At 35.5% G+C, this 27,423-nt stretch overlaps 1 protein-coding gene across 1 annotated transcript in view; it reads right to left on the reverse strand.

Annotated features, from left to right (window-relative positions):
• Positions 1-27,423, reverse strand: part of DMD (dystrophin) — a 2,133,690-nt gene that overhangs the window by 592,985 nt on the left and 1,513,282 nt on the right. Inside the window, exon 53 of the mRNA XM_027841994.1 lies at positions 8,313-8,467. Coding sequence (XP_027697795.1) covers positions 8,313-8,467 — 155 coding nt within the window. The remainder of the gene's footprint in view (positions 1-8,312; positions 8,468-27,423) is intronic.

Consider the following 27,423-nt stretch of genomic DNA (forward strand, 5'->3'; position numbering starts at 1 on the left):
CTACAAGGGGCAAGGAACTAATTTTCATTACGGTTCAGTATTAAAAACAGAATAGTAAGGCAAAGAGAAAACACAAATCTATGGTAAAACCACCTTTAACAAAACTGGGTGACAAAACAAAACTTTAACTGGGAAGATGTTGCTTTTTAGTGATTAAAGTGGTTGCCTTGCCCAAACTATAATAGGTAGGAACAAGATTAATTTACCTGAGAATTCATGCAATATTCATTTGGTCACCCTTATGTTTCAAGAAAAAGCAAAATTAAAATTTTCACAGTGAGATAAAATGGTTGCAATGGCTTTTCTATTTAACAAAAAATGAAAATCTAAATTTTTTTTTCCTGTGGAAATTTCTGAAAATTATTTTTTAGATCATCAATGCAAAAGGTATCTTTATATATAAAAAGGTAAGATGGTGACACAGGAACTGGCAAGGTTTCAGTAAGATGAAATTTTTTGAAGTAAAAATATTCAAGAAAATCTAAAAGATTAGAAATTTTCTTTTAAATATGAGTCAGCTAGATGGTCCAGCAGATAAGAGCATTGAACCTAAAGTAAAGAAGACTTGAGTTCAAATACTGCCTCAGATAAACTTACTAGCTGTGTGACCTGGGCAAACACTTAATTGCTTTCAGCCTTAGTGTTCTGACCTTTAAATTGGGGATAATAATAGTATGACCTCATAGGGCTGTGAGGATCAAATGAGACAACATATGTGCATTAACTATTATTATTACCAAATTGTATTCACCAGTTATCTGAGTTATTTTGTGACCCACAAATAATTTCTTGTTATTAAATATTTAAATAGTAACTACAGATGTTTCTCAATGGCTTTATTTGGTCCTTGGCTAAACATGCAAGCACTCACACATATACATACCCACAGAGTATCAGATTTGGGGGCTAAATTATGTAACATTTGCATATGTTGTACACAATCCTTAATTAGCATCTAATCATTTTGTGGAACATTGCCCCCTCAGGCAAAATATTCCTATAAAAGCTTTAGCTCTTTAAAGCCACATTCTAAGTCAATGTGACTTCAAGTTGATAGGAGCTACATATAACTGTCCAGGAAAGAATTTATTATAAAAACTGTCCCATAATGGAGAGAGCAGCTATTATTTGCTTGTTTCAAATAAATGCACTTAATATTTCTGTGCTTTCAAGCTAAAATAAGCTGTCATTTTGTTTAATACCCTAAATCCTCCTCTTTGTCATGTCTAAATCCCGATATAACTGAAAGAAGGAAAATACAACAATAACTCTGAAGTTTAACAGTGTTAACTACTAACTAGAATTCTAATTTTATCAGCAAAGAAGCAATCACCTAAGGAAGGCAAGGGTTTTGTGGATCTACTTCACAATTCTCTTAGCCACTCACTCATTTCTCAGTCATAATATGATCTTCTTTAGTTAATACAATTTTTCCCAGACCTTTTAGATGTCTAAGGTATCAGCTAATTCTCAATTAATCAATATGTAAGTAATTTGCTCTGGATGTGGTGGGAAGATAGACACAGAAAAAGCAGTCTGATTCTTTGCATTATTACATCATTGATTTAGAATTGGATGGGACTTTGTTATCAATGAACTAACAATCACATTAGGGAGAATTATATACAATAATGTCTATTTGTCAAGATTGCCCGCTAAAAGCTTTCACTTACTTGTTCTTCCCCAGGCCCTCTTCATTATACTGCCTTCCTTCTGTTAATTGCTTCTTATTCATTCTATGTATAATTTGCTTTGTACATATTTGTTTGCGTGTTGTCTCCCCCATTAAATCATAAGCTCCTGGGGGATATGGACTTGCCTTTTCTTGTATCCTCCACATTTAGCACAGTGCCTGGCACATAGTAGGTACTTAATTAGGTCACCCTAACAAAGGGTCCTGATCCCCATTCTGGGATTAGCTCCACAAGAGCCTTATAGGAATTCTTGTGTCTAAGGAAGAAATACTGTCATAGGTATGAAGGTCCTTCCTTAAAGTGTCTCAAAACTGGGTTCCTCTTTGCTTTGGCCATATTTCTTCAGGTACTGGGGATTTCCTAATCCATGAATTTTTGATGGGACTAAGAAGTACTTTTTTTTTTTTTTTGATATTCGGGTCTCCCTGACTTCTGTTTGTCCTGATTAAAACAACTATATTGTTTTAAGAATTACTTGGTGGGGGGAAGCTAGGTAGTGCTGTGGATAGAGCTCTGGCCCTGGAATCAGGAGGACCTGAGTTTAAATCTGGCTTCAGACACTTGGCACTCACTAGCTGTATGACCTTGGGCAAGTCACTTAACCCCATTGCCTAGCCCCCCCCCCAAAAGAATTACTTTGAACAAATAAGTCATTTTGACTATTATAAATACCCAAATTAACTACAAATTATAGGACATACAAAGAAAGACACTATCTGCACCCAGAGAAAGAACTCATAAATAGAAGTATGTAGAGAATAATTTTACATATATGTCTATCTAAATATCTATATCTATATCTATCTATCTATCTATCTATTGATCTATCTATGCTTATTTGTGTCTAATGGTAGCCATCTCTATGGTGGGGTAGAGGGAAGAAAAACAGGGAAAAAAAGAAATGTACATGATAACTTTGTTATATATTTAAAAGGAACATCAGGTTGTACATAATAGATTCACAGTTTCATGTGCAATCATCTTTTTCATCATACTATGTTATGGAAAAAATATGTTTTATATATACAACTTGATTCTGACTCATAGCTTTGCACCCGACTTTGGTACCTGGTTCTTTGGCTCCAGGGCATACACCTCCTACGGACAATTCATCTGAGTCATAACCCCTGGTTCTATCTTTACCACCTTCCTAGGTCCCCCAGCTCTCATATGTCCTTCTTTCCTTCCTTCCTCCCTTCCTTCCTTCCTTCCTTCCTTCCTTCCTTCCTTCCTTCCTTCCTTCCTTCCTTCCTTCCTTCCTTCCTTCCTTTCCTCCCTCCCTCCCTCCCTCCTTCCTTCCTTTTGCCCTGGTCCTAGTTCACGCAGTCCTCAATCCTTTTCAAGTCTGAGATTCCCTGAATTCAAGTTTTTGCAGCTCTATTGTAACTCACCCTAGAATTCCATGACATAAATGTGAAACCTCTGTTCCAACATTAGCTCCTAGCTTGCTGTACGAATTAACACGTAAGTCCTCATATAGGTAACAAATAAACTGCCACCTTAATGCTGGATACTCTTTCATTGTTTAAACAGTGATCCTTTGGCAGAGCTAAAGATGTGCAATCTCATGACAATATTATCATAAAGTCATCAGCCAGATGGCAACTCTTGAAGTTTAATCCTTAGAGGCTTCCCACACTAATCTTCAATATCCATCAAAAATTATACTATTCATAAATTCATATCTACTTGGAGAAAATGAGGTTGCAGTATCTCATATTTCTGGAATTATGTTTTAGCAACACGGCCTTTGTGAGGTATAGGCTCAAGAAAACCAAATTTGGGCTAAATGGGTTATAGGGTAAAAATCTGGACTGACAGAACAGATTCCTTAGCTAACAGACACTTCTCTTTTGGAAAATATGGTTTATTTGCTTTGGTGCATATTCATTTTTTAAACTCTTCTGGAATGGGAGGGTGATATGATGGAAAGAACATTTTCAAGGTCAGCTTCTCTGTATAAAAAATTTCTCCGATCTTTGGTGGTAGAAAAAAAATGTTGAACTTCTGTTATGGGAGCTTTGTGCTTCAGCACTATTGCCTAGCATGACTCACGTCCCTAGGGAAAATGATGCCAGAGACATTTGCAGGGGGTTAATAATCACCTCATGCATAGAATCAAAATTTTGCATAGAACAAACTTTGAATAGAACCAAAAATGAGAGGTTTGGATAGTATCAAATGATGTTTCCACCTGAATTATATATAGAATTCTTTTATTGAGTATATAGCTATCTAGTGAATGAAACTTAGATCTGACTTTTCTCACAGACAATACTGGTTGAACAAAAATATTTTGTCTTTTACCCACAAAGCTTTTTTTAAGGCTCCACTTGATACATAAAATATCTCTTCTCAAATGCTATATGTGGTTTCTGGATAATATATATATATATATATATATATATATATACATATATATTTGTCTTTTCAGTTACAAATTTATATTCTTTGAAATTCTCTACAAGTTGCATTATCCATATCTTAGATGTGGTGTTATATTCATTCTTAGTCCCAACAATATACTTTGTTGGCTATGGTCTTAGAAACTCTTTAAACATTTCTAAAACATCTGGGGGCTGAATGCTAATGGGGTTAATCATAATGTTCAATTGATTGAATCAAAACCATACCTTTTCCTCATCCTCACTTTTGGCCCTTTTATCTATTACCTTGTCCATGTGGATTTAGAGGTTTCTATCTACCTATCATCCTAAGTCTCATCAAATTTTATGCTCTTATCTTGTTTAAAGTACAACTAAGTACTTTAGAAGATATTGTTCCAACGTTATCAAAGAAGGCCAAATGGTCAATTTTCCTTCCCCAGAAAGTTGACATTTTTATTACCTAGGTAGCTAGAGAGGTGCAACTGATAAAAAGTGTTAGAGTAAGCAAGACTTTAATTCAAATCTTGCCTCGGACGTTTACTTGCTGTGGAACCTTCTGCAAGTTACTTAACTTCCCTCTGTCTTAATTTCCTCATCTCCAAAATGGGATAATAATAGAACCTATTTAACACGGCTGTTATGAGGACAAAATGAGGTGACATACTTATAAAACCTTAAAATGCTACATATATGCTAATTATTATTATTTTAAGTTTAAAAAATTGTCAATTTTGTCCATTATGCTCCATGAAAAATTTCCCCTGATTCTAGTTAACTATATAGTTTCCTAGCATTACTTTCAGAGCCTTGATATCTTCTGCGGTTATCCCAAGATTTAAATACTCACTTGTTTTAAGGCTACAAATTCAACTTCAAAAGGAAAGATGAATAATAATGAAATGTAGTTTGCTGAAAAAAAGTTCTTATATCTTTGAGAAAAATCTATAATCAAGACTTTTTTAAGCTAGAAAGAGTTCTTGTTGAAAGCATTCTGATTACATAGTTTTTTTTTACTGTTCAGGTTAGACATCAATTCATTACTGAATGCTATTTTTATGGCTTACCACTAAAACTGTGAATCATGCTGTATAAATCCATACCATACCCCAAATTTACGGAATTAGATGAGTATTTTAAAGCAGTAAAATCTAAGATTCAGTTTTATATTATTGAATCTTAAATGAGAAACATAAAAAATTTAAGATGAGGAAACTTTAATTACTTTGATATCATGATTGAGCTTTCTGATATAACTAAAACAAAAAATAAATGAGATTTGTTTTCCTTTATGCTTAATTAAGGTTTATGAAAAGAAGGTCAGACAAGTAAGTGAAAACTATATAGGGCTTTGAAACTTATTCAAAAGAGTTGAATATCTACTCTCTATTTATCATAATTTTATTATAAATATATACAGCTACCTTTTTATAGCATTAAGTATATAGATAGAGTAATGGAATGATAGACCATTACTCTTTGGGAGTTCAAGGGCCCTTTAGTCAACTCCTTCATTTTCTGGGTGAGATAAGATCAAATGACTTGCTAAAGGTCACACAGAAGTAGCACTGAAATGGAGTCTCTTGACTTTCACTGCAGTCCTCTTTCTATTATAACATGTAACCCCAGTTATAGTTCAATGCTCTTCTGGATCAATAGCTGCCGTGAGCAGGACAGAAGTGCAACATTTGCTAGAGAAAAATAAATTAATCTATATATTTAACAGTAGATAGTCAATCTCCTCTTATGTCCTTCATATAATGGGGCAGCTAGGTGGTGCAGTGGGTACAGTGCTGGGGCTGGAGTCAAAATGACTCATCTCCCTGAGTCCAAATCTGGCCTCGGACACTTGCCAGCTGTGTGATACTGGGCAAGTCACTTAACACTGTTTGCCTCAGTTTCCTCATCTGTAAAATGAGTTTAGAGAAGGGAGTGGCAAACTACTCTAGTATCTTTGCCAAGAAAACTCCAAATGGGGTCATAAAGAGTCAGATACAACCAAACAATAACAGAAAAAGAAGGAATATAATTCATTTCAATAAACATTTATTAAGTGGCTACTAAGTATCAGGCATCCTGCTAAGTGCTAGGGAAATTAAAAAAGGCAAAAGATAGTCCCTACCCTCAAAGAGCTTATAATCTAATGCAGGAGACAATATGCAAACAAATATATATAAAGCAAGCTATAGATGAAATACATAGGAAATAATTTGCAGAGGAAAGGTACTGGAATTAAGAGGGGCTGGGAAAGGCTTCCTGTAGAGAGGTAGGGTTTTAATTGGGACTTATCTGGGGTGAATTATCATTATATCATAGTCATTTAGACTTCACTACCTGTTTTAGTCATCTTTACTCATTTTCTTGAGTTCAAATATAACCTTAGACACTTACTAGCTGTGTCACCCTGGACAAATCATTTAGCCCTGTTTGTCTCAGTTTCTCATGCATAAACTGAGCTGGAAAAGGAGATAGCAAACCAGTTTAGTGCCCCAAAAGGGGACATGAAGAGTAGGACATTCCTGAAATGACTGAATAACAACAACAACAACAATCTAGTTTACTACTGTGTGACAAATTTGGAGAGACAGGCCATACCCATTTGTAGAAGTTGCAGATGCTCAGCTAAGTCACACATTCTCCTTGGTGTAGCCCATAAATACCTTTTCAATGCCATTCTAGGTAACCTTCAGTGAGAGGTGACAAGACATGCTTTTCTACTGGAGTTACAAGGTGTTAATAAGAAATGTAAATATATAACTGGAGGCCCTCCCTGGAAGAAAATGACCAAGTCTTTTGTGGTATAACTCTTGGACATAATCAGAAGAAGTGATGGTGCTACTTTGACAGGAGTATGGGTTTGAGGATACACTGGGAATCGAGTACCGGCTTAGTATTCAGAAGACAGGGCATCTTAGGACAGACCTATCTAGGTGCTATGCTAACTTTGATCCCCAATATTCACTCAATAACTTTCTTGACTTAGTTTGATTTCCCATATAGTCTCCATTAGAAAAAAAAAAGATTATATACGCTTTACAAACTACTACATTTTTTTTTTGATACAAGTAAGTCTTACAGAGTCAAGGGGAGGCAGTGTTCCCAGGGCCTCTTTATGCCTCAATTATGCAGGCTGCTAGGTGACATACTGGAAAGTGTGCCAGACCTGAAGTCAAGAGGACTTATCTTCCTGAGTTCAAATCTGGTCTCAGACACTAGCTGTGTGACCCTGAGCAAGTCATTTAACCCTGTTTGCCTCAGTTTCCTCATCTGTAAAATGAGATAAAGAAGGAAATGAGGAACCACTCTAGCAACTTTGCCAAGAAAAACCCAAATGGGGTTATGAAGAGTCAGACACGACTGACATGACTGTAGATATAGCAGGAACCTCAAGAAGTTCTTTCTCCCTTCAAACTTCCACAAACACTTCTATACCCCCAATCTATATAGGTTCAGTGAAATAAACAATTATTAAGCATATATGATGTGCAAAGATAGGAAGCAAGGCATCATATACAGTTTTCCTTTTATTCTCTCTGAAAGCACCTCAAACATTGCACTAATGATACTCCTCTATACACACTTTTCTGTAGGCTTCATTATATACACAGAAAGTAAGAGGCAGAATTCAAGCCTAGAGACTCTGACTACATACCCAGATCTCTTCACAATATAGCATGAATGAGACAAGATAGAATCCTCACAATATCCTAGACCATTTTATCTACTGCATGTAGGGAGTGCTATATTGGGGAAGACAAGTATGGTACCATGCCCAAATGCAGCTCTCCTATAAAACAAAATTTTTAAAATATTGATAGGAAGATATGGTTTTATCAAGGAACTTGAGGACAGTAACTTAGGTATTGTTTTGACTGTAAATTAACTGGCCTCCTATTTCATAGATGAGTCTTCTGAATTGTTCTAATTCTAATTCTGCCATTAACTAGCTGTGTGATATTAGGAAAGTCACTTTATATCTTTGAGCTTCAATTTCCTTACTTGTAAAATGAGGGACTAAAGAAGATAATCTCTAAGGTCCATTTAGGTTTTAAAGTTCTAAATTCATTTAATCATGATTGAATGTTCTCAGGTTCCTAGGTTATTAGGGCAAGCTCTACAAATCCAGTCAAAGAGTTTACTACCACAAGGAACCCCATTGTCCAAAAAGTTTCAAGGAATCTATCTGGTATTTCCACTTATTACTTCTCATATTCTTAACAAAAAATAATCATACCTTTTATTAATGTCAGCCCAAGTGGCATTAATGTTATCTGTTATCATTTGAACTTTTCTGGTATCATCTGTTGAATAATCCCGGAGAAGTTTTCTTGCCAAGTCATTTGCCACATCGACATTTATTTGCCACTGGCGTAGCTCTTTTGCCAATTGCTGCAAGAAGAGAACCAAACTTAACATTACTTGATGTAAGCCATCTAGACTTATCTGCATCTGTCTTCTCAAACAGAAGTCCTTAAATATCTTTTTAGTAGCTTTTAGATCTCAACATTAGGACTTGTTTACTTGACTTTTATAACCTACAACATAGGTTAGGCTGTCATGACAAAAGTAGACAACCAGATTCTCAACACAAAACAAAATCTAGCATCCTATTTTTTTTAAAATAAAGACAAAAAGTTCAAATCATCTGTTACTTAGAAATAAACATGAATAACAAGAACATATGCTTAACTATTTTTTTAAATTTTCTAATAGTGAACCGAACAGAACAGGGAACAAAATCCATTTAAAAATACATTGCCAAACTTAATATCTGACACTGACATATACAAGGATTTGAACAAAAGCCAGATATCTATCTAATATATTTCTTTTTCTCTTCATTAACTAGCCAAATTGTTTAAGTAATTAGTGCCATCTACTGGAAAATGACTAAATATGCATACAAAAATCATTTAATAAAAAGCAATTATAATACTCAATTATGTACATTCTTACTTTTCTGAGATCAGTTTGTACATACACACACACATACACACATACATACACACACAAATGGTTTAGCAAGCTGTAGCACAGTATAAGTAGATACAAATTTGGTCTTGGAGTTGGGAAGACCTGGGTTCAAGTCCTGCCTCTTAACCTTTTCAGCTATATGACCATGCATAAGGCACTTAAGCTTTGAATGCCTCAGGCAACTTGAAAATATCAGGATAGGTAGAGGGAATTGCAGCACCAAGAGTTCCCTAAATGCATGAAATCAAACATCAAAAACAAAACAAAACAAATATGGTTTCAAGTCCTAATGGAAAGCAGGAACTTAAATTCAAGTAATACAGTATGTAGCTATCCTTCATCTCTCTTCTATTCAGGGTAAAGTAGAGCAAACCCTGCATTTATTATTCTAAGATTCAGCTCCACCTCATACTATCTTTATGACCTTGAGCAAATCATTTAAACTCACTGGGCCTCAGCATCTTCATCTGCAAAATAAAAGAGCTGAACTAAATGACCCCTAAGCTCTTTTCAAACTTTATTTACTAAATGACATGGAGAAATCTCCTTTTCCAATAGCAGTTACTCATACAATTGATTAACAAATGAAATCAGTAATAAATCAAAGATATGTATAACTTTTAATAAATTTTTGGTTATAGGAAAATATGTTGTCAGAGTCACCTACACCTCTGAATATAATACTAGATAACACTTTTTCACTTGAATGGAAATACTGCCATATCTATTCACATTTCTTAAGAATCTTCAACATATTTCTCCTTAAGAGTTAAATTCGGTGTTTAAGAAAATAAGTCAGAATAGTCCATTTTCTTTGTCCTCTCTTTGGGAATTTGAAGAAACAGTCTTTCCAAAATGTCCTGTATTGTCAGCTACTAAAAGATTCATCACAGAATCCTAGTTATAATATGTCTTTATAAGATAGTACAAAACAGTTTGGTGAGGAAAATGTGTCACCTCAAATTCTTCTCTGACCTTATATATTCAATATAGATCTCTATATATCACATATAAATATAAATCACATATTCTATCCCTGATCCTATGTGGAGAAACACTTAATAGTAATAATATTTGTCAACTATCTTCTACCTGCTAGCACAAACTGCTTTTCTAAATATTTCATTTGGTTTTTAAAGGAACAGTATTCATAGCCTCTGTGGGAGGGGCAGGAAAAAAGAGGTGTTACATATATGTTATACAATTATAACAACATGTTTCCAAAGTCATTGAGAAGCCATACAGATTGATATCTTCATTTTAAGAATATAGAAGTCAGGAGTTTCAGCTGTAACTATTGTTCTATAACTTGCTTCTCTCTAGGGAGTTAGGAAGTTTGTGAGTTTAATTAGAACAAATAAGGATTTTAAAGGTAAACTATGGAGAAAACAGTGAGAAAGAAGATATGGAACTTCTTTCTTCTTAGAATAGTCTTTACTGTTATTTGATGAATTAACATAATGAGAATTTTTTAAGTAGTAAATCTGGACAGAGAGAAGTGAAGAGGCTGCTTTACTGTCACATTTGCAGAGAAGTCAGAGGATGGAGAAGTCTTCTTTCTTGATGACTTTAACTTTTTATCTTTTTAATCTTTTAATTTAATCTTTATTATGTAAGGAGATGAAGAGAATTCTTTTAAAGAGACATGATTTGTTGCTCTGAATGAACTGAACAGTGTAGGACAGTGTTTTCATTCAAGTAAAGAGGATATTATATTGAGAAGTATAGATGATTCGGGCAGTGAATTTTTCTATACCTAAAACATTGTAAATGGTTATATGTATCTTTGCTTTCTTTTTCTTTCTTTCTTTCTTTCTTTCTTTCTTTCTTTCTTTCTTTCTTTCTTTCTTTCTTTCTTTCTTTCTTTCTTTCTTTCCTTATTCCTTTATTTCTTTCTTTTTCTTTTCTTTTCTTTTCCTTCTTTTTTTTTTTTTTGGTGAGGCAATGGGGGCTAAGTGACTCACCCAGCGTCACACAGCTATTTTGCTTTCTTTCTTAAAAAAAGTGAAGTCATCTGGTGATATAGTGATATTTTGAGGTGTTAGTTAAGAACAAACACCAAACCTGAAAAGGTTTTTGGAAAGAATTTTATACAGTCATTGAGCAGAGGGGAGAACTAGAAAAAAGTGTGGCTCCCTCCCTCCCTAAAGGGAGGTTTACATTATACAGAGATCAAATAAGGATGTAAAGACAAGCAGCTGGGTGGCCACCAAGTAGAAAAAAATTGCTTAAAATATGTATCAGTAGTTAAGTATAAACATTCAATAAAATTGAGTGAAGCCAAAATCTGTTATATGGACCCAAAATACAAGCTTTTTGGTGGACACAAGACATGGGTAGATATGGAACCACTTTCCTAGAGAGGGGGCAGGGGGTCTCTGAGGGCAGCACAATCTTCAATTTCTTATTAGACAATTTCTAGCCACATAAAGCTAAAGTTCAAATAAAATAAACATAATTAAGTATTTTCTTCACAGAAGTAACTCATTGAGATCAGTCTTATAGCTAAAATATCATAAGTTATTTTCTATGGCTCTGTCTAATTATGTATTTCATTGTTAATAAATTAGAAATTCAGTAATTTTAATATTTATTTAATCCTAAGTTATTAAGAGATTTAATATAAAAAGCAACTGCTATCAGGAAAGTTTTCTCTAGTTCATTAAATAATGTCTGAAGAACTGTGGGGAACTCATTTGATTGAGAGGCTAAACATTTATTAACTAATAAAAAATAAATAAACAGCCCTGGATTACCCTAGATAATAAGAATAATTATGGAAGGAAGTCAAGTATCAAACTGAGAGATGATTCATAAGTCAATTAATCAATAAACATTTATTAAGTACCTACTGTGTGCCATGCACTGTGTTGATATTGGTGATAATCATTATGCCCCATTCAAGATCATGTAGTGGCTTCTCAAAACCAAGTGAACCTGTACAGAATCTCTCAAGAAATTCAAAGCACCAGAGGAAAGCCTATAGCACACTGTGTTTATTCTTTATAGAGGATTTATGGGAAAACATAGATAAGAATCGTACAGAATGAGAGGTCTTAAACTGAAAAGATAAAAATCACAGACACTCAGAGTTAGAAGGGATTTCAAAACCTATCCAATCTAACCCATACCTGAACAAGAATATACTCCACAATAAACCATCTGCCTCCCTACTGTTTCCATTTATTGCTCTTCATCCTGCCCTCCAGATCCAAGCAGAACACCTCTAATTCCTACTTGACACAAGTGATTTTCAAATACTTTAAAATTATATCTCCTCTGGGTTTCCTTTTCTCTAGGTTAAATATTATCAGTTTCTTCAACCAATCTTCATATATTGTGCTCTTCAAATCTTTGGTGTCTTGGTTGTCCTTTTTGGAACAGCATCCATTTTATCAGTCCCTATCAAATGAGAGACTGACTTCTGCCTCTGTCAGTTAGATGATCTTTGACTTTGGGCCTAGTTTCCTCATTTGTAAAATCACTTATTGCTCCAATATTCTAATATTTTGTGAATCTATAAGACATGGAAAGTAAGTATTGTGTGACATATTGAGGTTACTGCTATTATGAGTGTTATGATACAAAATCACAAACTAAAGTTCTGTTTGGTACCTTCTGATTTCTATCTTGATGTTCCCTATATCATTTCATGGCATCTCATCTTCTTTACCTCTCCTCCCCATGTACCAGAAGACCATCCAGACTTAGCTCTGCCTAGAAGAGTCCTAATCTCTCAAATGGCTTTCTCATCCCCAAAGTCAAAACTTTCAAGAGGCTGGTTTCAGCTAACAGAAAAGGAAAAAAAAATACTACTTGATTTTCTAATTAAAGGAATTCACCTTAAGGTATGAATACAAATAGGTATAATCTCCTCAAGAATATTTGCATTTTAAAATAAGAGCTTGTTAGCTCAAATTAATTTATAATTAGCAGAATATATGAGAGTAATATTTTTGTTCTGCTAACCTCCCCCTTTTTGGTATCCCACTTTCTGAACAGCTGGCATGCCCGAGCTAATGCATATAAATCCATAAGAGTAATGAAAGTTAAGAAAAATTTAATGAACCTACCATTAACAAATAAATGTACTTGTTTAAAGATAAAAAAAATCATGAAACTCATAACATATTTTGCTTGTCAATATGATTGGCAATTTTTTAAAAGGGTGCCAATTAGAATAATGATCTTGGGAGCTAACCATGGTTCCTACACTGTTATTTGTCCTTTTCTGATAAAGGGAGTTAGCTGTCCAATGCTGTACAAATCTATAAATCAGTCAACATAATTGAAAAACATGAATAGAAGAGTGTGCTAGAGTTTTCAAAGGACTATGAAGGAAACAGTAACTGCCAAGATAAATTAGACGCTTGTTAGCAAAAAGGTAGTTAAGTGAGTGAAGCTTGACTTCACATCATCACTTTTTTGGCATGCTTTAATGCTTGAATAGCAAAAATGCCCATGAATATATTTTCTCCCTAGGTTTGTGTTCACATTGAAAGTTAGTTTTTATAACTAAGGAAATCCTGACTGAGAGCTAACCTTCACTGAATAATGCCAAGATTTTTCAAGGATGAAAGACAGATTAAAAAAAAATCAAACAAATTCCACCCAGCCTTGAATAACATTGAGAAGGTTAAGACTCTTACCTGACCATTAAGGAAGTTTTAAACCAACATTTTATGTCTCCTTTTTGTAAAAACAAAGAAATAAACAAACCCTTCACTACAATTAACTCTAGATTTCCTTCATTCTGCAGTATTTTGATGACCAAAGAAAAGACATTATCATTATGAACCATTATCCTGGCCTCAAGGTACTTAGCACTTTGATATTTTTACTCCCAAAATGCTCACGGATAATTTGATGGTAACACTTGAATATTTTAATGGATCTAAGATCAAATCAATGCTCATACTCCCTCCAGTGCTGCAAATCATAACCCATGAATACCTTCTTATCTTGTGGGAGCCTTGCCTGTGCCTTTCAATAATTCATCCTTGAAACACACAATAAGTTTTCTTCTAGGTTGTTGATTAATTTTTAAACCATTTGTGGGTACTAATGAAGTACGTAGGTTATCCATACGACATCTCTCACTCTCAATTTTCTCATTCCTCTTCATTCTTGACCACTCTACAACGTTTTGATACTATTAACCAAACTCTCATCATCCTGGATACTTCTTCCTTTCTAGGTTTGCCTGGCACTGCTATGTCTTGGATGACCTTTTATCTATCTGTATGTGCCTTCTCATTTCCCTTCTCTGTATCGTCATTCACATCCCATTTACTACATTTTATTTACCATGTAGAACTTTTAAAATCATGAATACTTCCTTTAATGTTTAAAATATAATTGAAATGTTACTAGATGAGGTTTCCATGCAATACAAGAACACACACACACACACACACACACACACACACACACACCCATAAATGAATAATATAGTCCTTAGTATGAGTTAATGGTCTATAAAATTTTACAGCAAAAAATTCTTCTTTCTTCCTTCTGTGGATTGAAATGATCTAGAGTATAATATTTTACCATTAACTTCAACATTAAGCTATTAAATCCCTAACATTACTAAACAACTGTTTTCAAAAACCTTGAAAGGTAAGTACATCAGAGTAATTGGAAGAGACTAAAGTAAGACAAAGTGCTTATATTATAGTAGTGATAGAAGAAACAAGTGCCGGTTCAGAATCCTGTTGTCTTCAAAGGTCATAGAGGGAGGTAAACAAGACAAACACAAGTGTCTGGGGATGGTTTTGTTTTATTCTAGTGGGCTTAAGAGAGGAAAGGAAATGAGGGGAGAAGAGAATTTTGTAAATCTATGCCCCAAAAGTCACCGAAGTGTGCATATTCTTTGACCAAGTCACACTATTATTAGGCATGAATCCCAAAGAGATAAAATATATAATTTATCTGTATGTACAAAATATTCATAGAATCATTTTTTGTTGTGGTATATAATTGGAAACTAAGGGGGGTACCCATCAATTGGGAACTGGCTAAACACATAAATTACTTATGAAAATAATGGAGTATTACTGTGTTGTAGAAATATCAACAGGGACAAATTTAGAAAAGCTTGGGTAGATTAGTATGAATTGATGCAGAGTAAAGTAAGCAGAACCTAGAGAACAATTTGTACAATCTCTATGGCAATGTAAAGAAAAATAAGTGAAATATTTAGGAACTCTTGTCAATGTAATGACTAACCAAAGACTAAAGATGTTTTCCACACCTAGACAGAAATGATAAAAGAGTGGTGCAGAATGAGATGTACATTTTAAAAAATATATATAATCAATGGTAGATTTTCTTTGTTTGATTATGCTCATTTCTTACTAAGAGTTTCTCTTTTTGTGGGCCTGGAGGGTGGACGGCTAGCGAAATAGTTAATAACAATGCAAAAGAAAATAATGGCAAGTACATCAATGAAGCATTAAAATAATCAGAACAGAACAAAACAGATGGAGGTTCAGAGGAAATATAGATAAGTAAGCCAGTTTTGGAACCAACACATTGAATGCATTTTATACTTTTTAAAAAATAAGCTGTACTTAATAGAGTTTGATAGTTTCCAGTAAAATCCTCTTCTGTTTCCTTTATGTGGAAGTGTTGATGTTTGTTGTCAAATTACGAATAACAAAAATTAAAAATTTATAAAAGATTAAAAAAAAAAAAAGAAACAACCTAAGATCCAGTAGGGAGAGGGCAGGGAATGTGCTAAGAGGGGCTCTCAGTCTGTTTGAGCAGCTGCCCAGTGGCAAGACTAGACAAGATAATCAGTTTTGCCCAAAGTCACACAGGTAGTTAGTGGGAGGGACAAGATTAGAATCCAGTTCTGAAAACTAACTTTAGTACTCAAAGAAAAGTAGAAATGACTCATTTATGTCAATATAATGTTAATCAAATCAGTAACATTTTATTTGCCATATTAGAACTTAGAAAAATAAAGGATATTTCTTTTAATATTTAAAAAGATTGAAATCTTGCTAGATCCAATACAGTAGAAGGTTTCTATGCAATATCAGAGGGTCCCTATTTGGTTTATTTAAAAAAAAAAAACCTAAACAATTTAGTCCTTAGTATGAATTAATGATCTGCAAACTTTTACTCCAAAAAATATTCTTCTTTCACCCTCATGTGAATTAAAATGACCTATAAAACCTCTCTAGGGCTTTATATAATGGAAATATTGAGATAACTATAAGAAAGCTGTTTCAAGAGTATAGACTCTCACCATTAACTTCAACACTAATCTATTAAACCTCTGACATTACTAAACAGTTCTGTTTCAGAAAGTAACACACTATACAGGAGAAACTGTTTAAGAAAATGGCCCTCATTTTCCAGCTTACTGGAATTGATTAATCTTTTCAATAGCTCTGAAGATGGCATAACAGAGTTGCTACTTTTCTGTACCTTCAACAAAGACTACAGGCAGAGAATAGACTAGTAAATGTTTTATCGGCCAACCTATTAGAGCCTCATTATTTTCTGTCTTACATGACTTCATGTAATGAATTTTTATAATTAAACTAATGGCACACAATTTATTTTTTTCTTTTTACTTTCAGGCCCCATTTCTCTTCCAGTTTCTTTGGAATAAGTTTATACCAAAAGAAAGAAGAAAAGCCCTCAAAGTGTTCATTACCTTAATTTCATTATGACACTTTGGAAAGCATTCTCTTTATCTGTGCCCTCTCTTTAATTTGCTGACTTTATTATAAGGCTTAAGCAGCCTTGTAATTAACCACTAACCCATATACCCCAGGCATCTAAAAGAAACACAAATGATAAGTGTGTGTACATTACACACTGTGGAAAAAAATGCTGGAGAAGTTGGTGTTAGCAGCTCAGGACTTAAGGAAATAGCATTTTTGGCCACTTCTTCAATAGTACTGTACACCCCAAATGCCTCTCTGGACACAAGGTAGCTTTAGTGTAGAAAGTTAGTCTTATTCTACTCTACCCTGAAGTCTTATTTTAATTTGGCTAGGCTGGTACAATGACTTAGGGTCTAGTGGAATAAGTAGGGTGCCACAAACAAGGGTTCTTGAGAATCACCAGGGTGCTTGAGGATGGTCAGGAATCATTAGTGACCCAGCTTTCTGAATTAGAGCCAGAATTCAGTCAGGGGCTTAGCTGGGCTTTGACTTCATGCCTTCCCCAAGAGAAACTGATCCCCTGAAATCTTATCACCATGCAGACTGACTCAACTTTACATACTCATCCCTTCTCAAGTCTCTCAGTTGCCTCTTGCCTTAGCTTGGAGGACTGGAGGTTGCAGCAATAAATTTCTCCCAAGGTCTTCTGTTTCAGAGAGCTCAGGACTTTCCAGGTGACTCTTCCTTGTTTGCCAGTGACTCTGTTTCCTTTTGACACTAGAATAAGAATAAGCTCTTGGTCCCCCTTTATTCCCTTTTAGCTTGCTTTTGTATATTGTCTTCCCCCATTAGATTGTAAGCTTCTTGAAGGCAGGAGCTATCTTTTTTCTTATTTGTAACCCCAGCTCTTAGTACAATGCATGGCATATTGTTGTTGTTGTTGAATCATTCAGTTATGACCCAGTCTTTCTGACCCTGAGAGCCCTAGCAGGCCAATAGTGTCCATGAGGCTTTCTTGGCAAAGATAATAGAATGGTTTTCCATTTTCTTATCTACTGTATTAAGGCAAGTAGAGGTTAAGTGATTTGCCCAAGGTCACACAGCCAGTGAGTATCTGAAGCTTGATTTAAACTTAGGTCTTCCTGACTTTAGACTCAATGTTCTATCCACTGAGCCACCTAGCTGCCTCACATGGTACATAGTAGGTGCCTAATAAATACTTCTTGAGTTGAATTGAAAATTAAATTAAATTATCTGGGAAATCAGGTAAGCAAACCCTCTATCCCAAAAGGTAGCCTTACTGACCACCCTAGAAGTCCACCCCTCTGCAGAAGGCAGTGAGAAATGAAGGCATTAACATTATCTCTTTTTATCAGTCACTAAGAGTTGGAAGAAATGAGTTATTTTTTAAGTTAAACTTACAAGTATGAAAAAATAGATCTGAATTTTTCCTGACATACAGCCATACTTTTAATTTTCTTTAAGTTGAGAAGGCACTAAGTTGTTATGTTACTCATGGACAATTCTCAGCACAGACGGTCCTTAATTAAAAAAAATGGGTAAGGAAGAACTTCATACCTTGCACTTTTTATCCATGCATAGAATAAGGTGAACTGTGCAGTGAAACCCAAACGTAACAGGACACAATTGCAACATAATTCAATTCAAGACACGATAACATTGCATTAAATATTTATATAGTTGAGCTTCATCCTAGGAAAGCTAGTCCATACTACCTCTATCCCATCAGGGATGGAAGAAGCACTGTGTATACTAAGAGCAGTTTAGCTGCTTTTTACATGTTCGGGGAGGAAAAGCACTCTTAGGTAGCTTACTGATTCTACTTCCCTAGTCAAAGACGAAAATCCAAGGAAGAATGAGAAAAGGGGAAAGAAGAGGGCATGCAATGGTAGCATGCTACATTCAACATCTTGGAAATCAGATTTTTGACATTAGTGCTTCATTTACTCCTCCCCTATCCTGCCTCTCCCATCCCCCCACCTCCATTGGTTCAGAATACTGCTCAAATATAACTTGGGCCTTGTTTAAGTAAGAATAGATTTTCTGAGTGTGTGAAAGCAGGACAATGCAGTTCCCATTCCTGTGAGGTTGCCTGAGGCAGCCTCAGGGCAGAAAGGGAAATCATTGCCCCCACGGAATGACTGATAAATACTCTAGCCCCAAAATGAGAATTCTAAATATTGGGTCTTACCTCCTCTTTTGCCTTTGACTAAGGGAGGCCCAAGCAAATGAAAATCAAACAGTTTCCCTCGTTTTTTTTTTTTCTAATAAATATGGTAAAATTCTCAAATGACAGGCTACAACAGTCCTTACGTGTACCAAATTGTTATGGCTATTAAAATTAATCAAATCATTGTGAAAATACATCTCTGTTCAAAATAACGTGAATGAGATCTCCAAAGCACAGTGGGCAGCCTTGAAAATATTTCTTCAAAGATTTGATCAATTACAATATTTCTTGCTCTAGATACTTTTAAGTATTCTATATCTAAGTCAGCTAAGCTCAAGCAAGATTTCGTTCCTCTATTGAATTCATGTACTCTAGCTCAGCCAAGCACAAAATAGCTAATGCTGTCACATCTGAAAAGCTTTTATGCTGGATTTGACACAAAGGCAATCATAAAGCTGACAAAAAAAAGGGGGGTGGAGGTGTTCCTCTTCCAAAGACTAAGACAGGAAAAAAAAAGAGTAGAAAAATTCTTCAACTAGATGAACTTCTCTTGATATTAGAGGAGTAGAATATAAAATGATCAGTGGCATTATTTCCCAAGCTCTCATTGCCAAATTCAGGTAATCTTAATGGCCCAGGCAATGGGTTGTAGAATGGAGAAATTGTTGGCCAGTGAAATTCTGTAATAAGTCTACTGGCATTTGTGGAGGCCACTGGCACACTCTCTTGGCTCTTGTAACCGTTCTAAATGGTAGCACTTATAATATGCTTTTGCCACAGTTCACAGGTAGACATTCTGATTAGTTCAAAAATACTGTAAGATTCCCCCTAAAATTTGTCCTGCTGTTACTGACGGAGTTTTTTGTCATACCAGGATTGTGGCCAAGATTGAGAAAAGAGGCTGAGTAAACTATATGAAAGGTATATGTATTCAGTTCAACTTTTCCCTTAAAAATAGTTATACAGAGCACTTTTTTTTAAATAGAAAGGAAGAAAACTATTCTTAAGAGTAAGAATATAAAATTTCAATTATTTCAAATATTCACCAATCATTCACAGGGTAGATATTGTGCACTGTCCTGTCTTTGACGTTTTTTTGAAGGAACCTTAAAGAATGCTTAATTCAATCACCTCACTTCATAGAAGAACATAGGTGCAGAGAAGTTAAATGACTTACCCCAAGTTACACAGTTAATAACTAGGATCTTTCTCTCAAAACAAGTTTCCCTTTCTGACCTGACTGTTTTTGACAGGGAACCCTTCCCCTATTTTCTACCTATCAGAATTCCTGAAACTAAGAATTAAAAGGGACCTTCTATTCCAATCCATGCCTGAACAAAATTATCTTCTACAATATCACTGATAAATAATTCTCTAATTTTTTCTTAAAGACTTCCAGTGAGGACAAATCTACTCCCTCTTAAGATGGCCTATACCAATTTGGAAAAGTTCTAATGGTTAGGAAGTTTTTCCATATTTCAAGCTTTAATCTGTCTATAAGTCACACTCATTGCTCCTGGTTCTATTCTCTGGAACCAAAAGAGTATGATTGCTCTTCAAATACTTGATGATGACTGTTACATCTGGAGAGGCAATGTGCAGTGAATAAGGTACTGGGTTTAGAAGCAGGAAGACATTCATCCAAATTTCATCTCAGATACTTACTATGTGACTCTAAGCTTTCATTTAATTTCTCTGTGCCACAATTTCCTCATTGACAGAACAAAAGGTTTGGCCTTGGCCTCTCAGGTTTCTTTCAGATATAATTTGATGACCCTATGATCCCACCTTCTCCCTATATTTTCTCTTCTCCAAAATACATTTCCCTAGTTCCTACAATCAACCCTTATATAGCATGATTTCCAGTTCTCTCACCATCATGGAACTTGCCTATCTTGTCTATATCCTTTCTAACGTAATGGGGTTCGGGCATCGACCACAAGGTTATTGAAGTTGTTTTAACAATAATATGTAGTATTCAGAACACAAACCAAACATAGTACCACAGATATGGTCTGATGATAGATACAGTGGAAATACTACCTCCTCCATTCTGGACAATATGTATTTGTTAAAGGAGCCTAAAGTATTATATTTTTGGCTATTGTGACATACTTTTGACTCATAATGAATTTACAATTCACTAGAAATCTCAGAAATTTGTAGGAGGAATTATTGTTTATCAGAACCCCACTGACCTTCAAACTGATAACCTTAAACCTTATTGAAGAAAGTCTTATTGAAGATTATTTAAACCTTATCTCCATTAAATCTTACACTATTAGATTGAACAATTTTTACTTTTCAGTTTTTGTTATATGTTAATTATTCATCTTAGCTCCTTGTCATTGACAAATTTGACCAACGTACCTTTTGTGTCTTCACCTAAATCACAAAAATTAATGAGCAGAACAGAGTCAAGGGCAGATCCCCAAGGTACTTCTTTAGAGACTTCATTCCACTTTTCATGTGCTGCCTTGCTTGGTTTCAACTCCACAGAACAAGATGCCCCTCCCACACCTGTTATAAGAGCCAAGAGAATGTGCCAGTCGCCTCTACAAGTGCTAGCAGCCTTATAACAGAATTTTACTGGTTAACAATTTTTCCAATCTACAACACATTGCTTGGGCCATTAAGATTGCCTAAATTTGGCAATGAGAGACTGGGAAAGTATGCCACTGATCAGTTTATATTCTACTCCTCTAATATCAACAGAAGTTCATCTAGTTACAGAATTTTTCCACTCCTTTTTTCCCCTGTCTTAGTCTTTGGAAGAGAAACACCTTTCCAACATGTATTTAACTATCCAACAAAGACCTTAACTTCTCTTCCATCAATTTTATCAAGTCATTATATGGCTTTTCACAGCTTTCAAACACATGAAAACAACAGCGCATGAGGATTTGGTCTTAGAAAGGTCTTCTTCCATGTTCTATCTCCTAACTGGAGTATCCTCCAAGGTTCTGGCCTTCTTCACTTGTGACCTTGGTATTAACTATCATCTCCATGTAGTTCACTCCCGGATTTATATATCCTGTCCTAGTTTGTCTCCTGAGCTCAGTCCTGTGTCACTAAATGACCATTAGACATTACCAGATGAATGTCCTATGGCATCTCAGGTTCAACTCAAACTTCAAAAGAGATCTCATGTTTTTCCCCTCCAAACTGGTCTATCCTGCTAACTTGCCTGTTTCTATTGAGAGAACCACCCCCATTCCTTTCTCTTCTAGGTTCACAAACTCACAATCATCCTTGATTCATCATTCTCCCTCCATCCAAACATCCAATCAGTTTCCTAATCATTTTGATTCTATTGCCACCACATATCTCACACAGATCACTTTCTCTCCACTCACATGGCCACCCCCTCCTACTCCTCTCCTTCCTGGACTGTTGCAGTTGTCTCTTAATTATTTTATCTCCCTTGAGTATCTCTCCTCTCTATTCTATCCTCGACAAAACTGCCAAAATGATATTCCTAAAGCACACGTCTGAATATGTTACTTCCCTGTTCAAAAAACGTCAGAGACTCCTTTTACCTCTAGGACAGGGGTGGAAAACCTGTGTCTTCAAGGCTACATGTGGCCTTCTAGATCCTTGAGTACGGCCTTTTGACTGGGTCCAAGTTTTACAGAACAAATCCCTTTTATTAAAGGGATTTGTTCTGTGAAGTTTAGATTCAGTCAAAGGGCTGCACTTGAGACCCAGAGGGCCATATGTGGTCTTGAAGCCACAGGTTCCCCACCCCTGCTCTAGCATATAATACAAATTTCTGTTTGGTTTTTAAAGACCTTCATCATTTGAATACATGCTACCTTTCCAGGCTTCTTATATATTATTCCCCTTCATGTACTCTACATTTCAGCCAAATTGTTCTACTTATTGTTAAACATAGCCTTTGCATAGGCTGGCCTAATGACTAGGATTCACTCTCTCATTTGCCTCTTAGAATTCTTAGTTTCCCTCAAAGCTCACCCCAAGTGCTACTTCTCATATAAGACGTTTCCTTATCTCCTCATCCCCTAATACTGCCCTCCCCACATTACCTTGCATTTACTTTATACATATTTTGTATTTGCTTCTACATGTTAATAATTAATAATAATTAATGATAATGGCTAGCATTTTATAGCCCCTGTGTACCAGGCATGGAGTTAAGCGCCTGGCAAAAATTTTCACATTTGAGCCTCACAGCAACCCTGATAGGTAGGTGCTATTATTTTTCCTATTTTACAGATCAGGAAATTGTGTCAAGCAGAGGTTAAGTGACTTGCCTAGGGTAACATAGCAAGTGAACGTCAGAGGCCAGATTTGAACTCAGATCTTCCTAACTCCAGGCCCATTGTTATTCCACTGTGCAACCTCATTGCCTGCATGTTGTTCTCTTTGATAGAATCTAAGCTCATTGAGGGCAGGGACTATTTTGTTTTTGTTTATCTATTCCCATTCATAGTCTAGTCCCTGTCACATAGTAGGTGTACTTTTTTGATGTTGATTCACTGGCTGAACATGTGACCTCTGGGAATACTGCAATACTTCTGTTAATGGCCCTGTCTCATTGCCACCTTGCTCCCAGAATGGGCTTTTAATAGGTTTCTTTTTTCTTCTGTAAAGAGACTGCTTACTGCTAGTGTCACACAACTGGTTTTGGTTTATTGACTAAGAAGATTTTATTTCATAGGCCATAGAGATGGGGCCTTTGAGGTCTTTTCTCTCAACTTTTCCACTTGACAGATGTGGAAACTGATGCCTGGAAAAATTAACTGACTTGTCAGAGGTCACAAGAGGAGTAGCATGTCTGAGATTTAAAATCAGGTCTCTTGGCTCTGAATCCAGATCTTGATTGATTTGGAAACAATGCTATAGCCAGTCAATACAAACTAAGGAAAAGAACAATCTTCTAAGGAGGGTAATGGCAAAGAGACAAGGAAGAGCTATGAAGAATGCATCTGGATTCAGCACCCTCAGTTCCTGGACGCTGGGTGAAGTTGGCCTCTTCCTACCTAATTCGTGGACTGATCTCTGTTACTGGGAAGCTTAGAACCTGCTGCTATTGCCACAAGGAGGCAAGATCAATTATCCAGTGTTTTCCATCATCAATGCTAGCATCCTCTTCCCTTGGCTTTTAATTAAGGCAATTAAGAGTTTATTTTAATTTATGGACAATGAGCCATCTTTCATTTTTCTTGTCATCTAATAATCTCTCTCCCACCCCAAAGTCAGTGAAGTCAGTGCCAAGTATCATTGTAATTTGAAAACAATTTACATTTTTTATTCCATCACATAAGATGTGATCTTTTTTTCCAAATAATAGAAAAAATTGCTATCTCTCACACCAAGTATGATGTTAAATTGCTTATACTTTTCAATTGCTTATACTTCACGATTTCTATCACAGGAAAGGACTCTTTATCAACAAGTATAATTTGAGTCATTTCCCATACTTACATTATTCTTTTTCTCTCTTGTTTTGTTCCAATTGAACAGATACCTGATTGTGAAAGAGGAGATTAATAATGTCATCCATTGGAAGGGAAAAGTATTACTTCCATGCTTATCTTCTGTTATTTGTAGATTAAATTTGGCTCTGGTTTTACTTGGTTCAAAAATATGACATTATAGCTATCTATCTATCCATCCATCCATCTATCTATCTATCTATCTATCTATCTATCTATCTATTTACTATCTACCCACCTACCGACCTGCCAATCTATCTGAAACAAAAGATGCCCTAAAAAAGTAAACAAAAGTTTGTTTCTTTGGGTAATGCTAAGCTAAAAAAATATATTCCATTTTGGTGATGAAATACAGATTTCTTATTCAAGGGTAAATCCTTCATTTCAAAAAAGTTGAATAGAATGATAATTTCAAAATAATTCTAGTTTCATTAAGGTGTCTAAAGCAGTACAATTCAAGAGCCTGAGTTTTCCTTTTCTCTTGCAATCTGATCCTTTCCACATTTTGAAGCCATTTGCAAAGAAGATAAAGATCTTAAGAGTTGTGGGGGCCTCTCCAGTCTTGCTCTCATTTTAGGTTCCTTTCAGGGGTTAATACTCCTCACACAACAAGCTTCCTTTTCCCTTTCCTTCTACCCAAACATACCATCCATCCTGCTCTTGTTTTTATTGCCAACCTACCTGTCAGCTGTCTCTCTTTTCTTTCTCCAATTTCCTACTAGTTTCACCAACAAGGCCCCTGCTATGTTGTACATCCAGAGACCTTCATCCCCATTTACTAGAAAAGAGGTGATAAGGAGTTGCACTATGATGTCCAAAAGGCAAAGCAATACTCTATGACAATACTACTGTCTTGGAGGCTTCTAAGTTTGTTCCCTTCTATTCTCATTCAACATAAAAAGTCTAGAACTTACAGTCACAGTATTCATAAATAGAGAAAAGAAAATTCAGGACAGACGGGTTATATTTCTATTTTGATGCTGTCTCCAAGGATTCCTTTCACAAATGTACTTCTTGGCAGAAATAATGATAGGGTGGAAAATCTCATGTGATTTTCCCCCATTTATTTTATGTGACAGAGAACCTTGATGATGCCTCTGCTACTTTGTCCAAGAAGCCAGGTGTGTGCTTCTTTCTCCTTTTACTCAGCAGGACTGCCCTTTACTGACCCATATCTGACTGTTTGAATCCTACCTATCATTCAAAACCCAGCTTAAATTCTACCTCTCCTGAAGCATGAAGCCTTCCCTAAATCCCAACCAGCTAGAAATCTGTTCTTTTTTCTTCCTGGGAGCTGGAATGCAATTTGTTCATAACAATCTCGTGTAATAATCACTATATATTTTGTATTACAGGTATTTCTCTGTTATTGCTCCATACCTTGGTGTACAATTCATAAGTCTTTTCATCTTTCCATCTCTCTCTGAATCCAGTGCAATATTTTGTTCATAGTGAGCTGCTGATTTCTGCCCCCCCCCCCATAGATTTAGAGACAGGAGGACCAGAGAGGTCATCTATTCCAACTTCGTATTTTTTAGAAGAGGAAACAGTCCCAAAGAGATTATGTGAATTGTCCAAGGTCACACAAATTTTAAGTGTCAAAGCTAGGATTTGAACCTTGTTTCCCTGATTTTAAAAACAGCATATTTTCCACTCAATAACTATGTGACTAATTATCAATTAGTACTATTAGTACTAATGATTGTTATTAATTAGTACTACTAAAATGAGTAGTTATAGGTGCACCTGATCAAGAATATGAATCTTAAAGTTGCCTTGTGAACATTAAGTACTATGCAAAGGATGCTAGTCAAATACTCAGGTTTTGTTTTACCCTTATACCATTTTTGGTTTTGACTTTGAGTACGATATACAACTGTGGCTCAAGTTGTTCCTTATAGCTTTTTTCTTTGTTCATCTATGCAATCAGATACAACTTTGAGAAATGATATTGGTGTATCATCTCATGTGGAAGAAAGATTAGATGTATTACGTTTGGCAATGGGTGACAGTTGTAGGAAGTTACATTTAGGGTAGATATTAGGAAAAATCTCCTAACAATTAGAGAGATTACAAAAGTGAATTTGGTTGTCTTGGGAACATCATTGTCATTAGTCATAAATTTAGAGCCGGAAAGGACCTCAAAAGTCATCTGGTACAGAAGTATCTAACACATAGCCTCTGCACTATGTGTTTCCAAGTGCTGGTCAAACCAGAATAAAATATAACTGGGAAAAACTTAACAAAATAAGTAAAAATGCATTATAACATAAATAACATATTTTAAAGCTAAGTTAATAAGTGGCCTGCAGGGCCACTAATTAATAGCATCTGTTTCTATTCGAGTTTGACACCAGTGATCTAGTCCAATTCCTTAATTTTTCATATCAGTAAACTGAGACCCATAGAAGTTACATGACTTTCCCAGAGTTATACAAATGATCACTAGCAGAAACAGCATTCAAAAAGGATGCTCTTGTGTCAAACCTAGTACTCTTTTCATGGTACTAAAAGGATTCCATTATTAAGGATTTTTAAGCAGAGACTGGATAACCACTGACTGGGTATTAATTTGTAGTAAACAAAAAATTATCATCAAACATAAGTGGATTTCTGATTCTATGACCCTCTACTGAAAAAACAACAACAACAACAACAACAACAACAACAATTGCATACTCTTGTCTTAATGCTCAATGTGAGGGAAGGTCTCACTGCATTCTGGAGGGGTTGGAAAGAACAGAGGTTTTTTCTCTGGCTGTCTCTTCAGGAAAATGGCTGGGACATTCCTGCAATTTCTACTTCTTTTTTCCACCACAAAGAGTGCTCCTATAAACATTTTAGAATATAGGGATGCTCATTAATTGGGGAATGGCTGAACAAGTTGTGGTATATGTTGCGATTGAATACTACTGTGCTATAAGAAATGATGAGCTCAATGGTCTTAGAAAAACCTGGAAAGACTTGAATGAAGAGCAAAATAAGCAAGAACCAAGATAATATTGCATCCAGAGAAAGAACTGATAAATAGAAGTATGTATAGAATAATTTTACACACACACACACACACACACACACACACACACACACACACACACA

Source organism: Vombatus ursinus, unplaced genomic scaffold, assembly GCF_900497805.2.
Source record: "Vombatus ursinus unplaced genomic scaffold, bare-nosed wombat genome assembly UNPS02004827.1, whole genome shotgun sequence".
Taxonomy (NCBI): Eukaryota; Metazoa; Chordata; class Mammalia; order Diprotodontia; family Vombatidae; genus Vombatus; species Vombatus ursinus.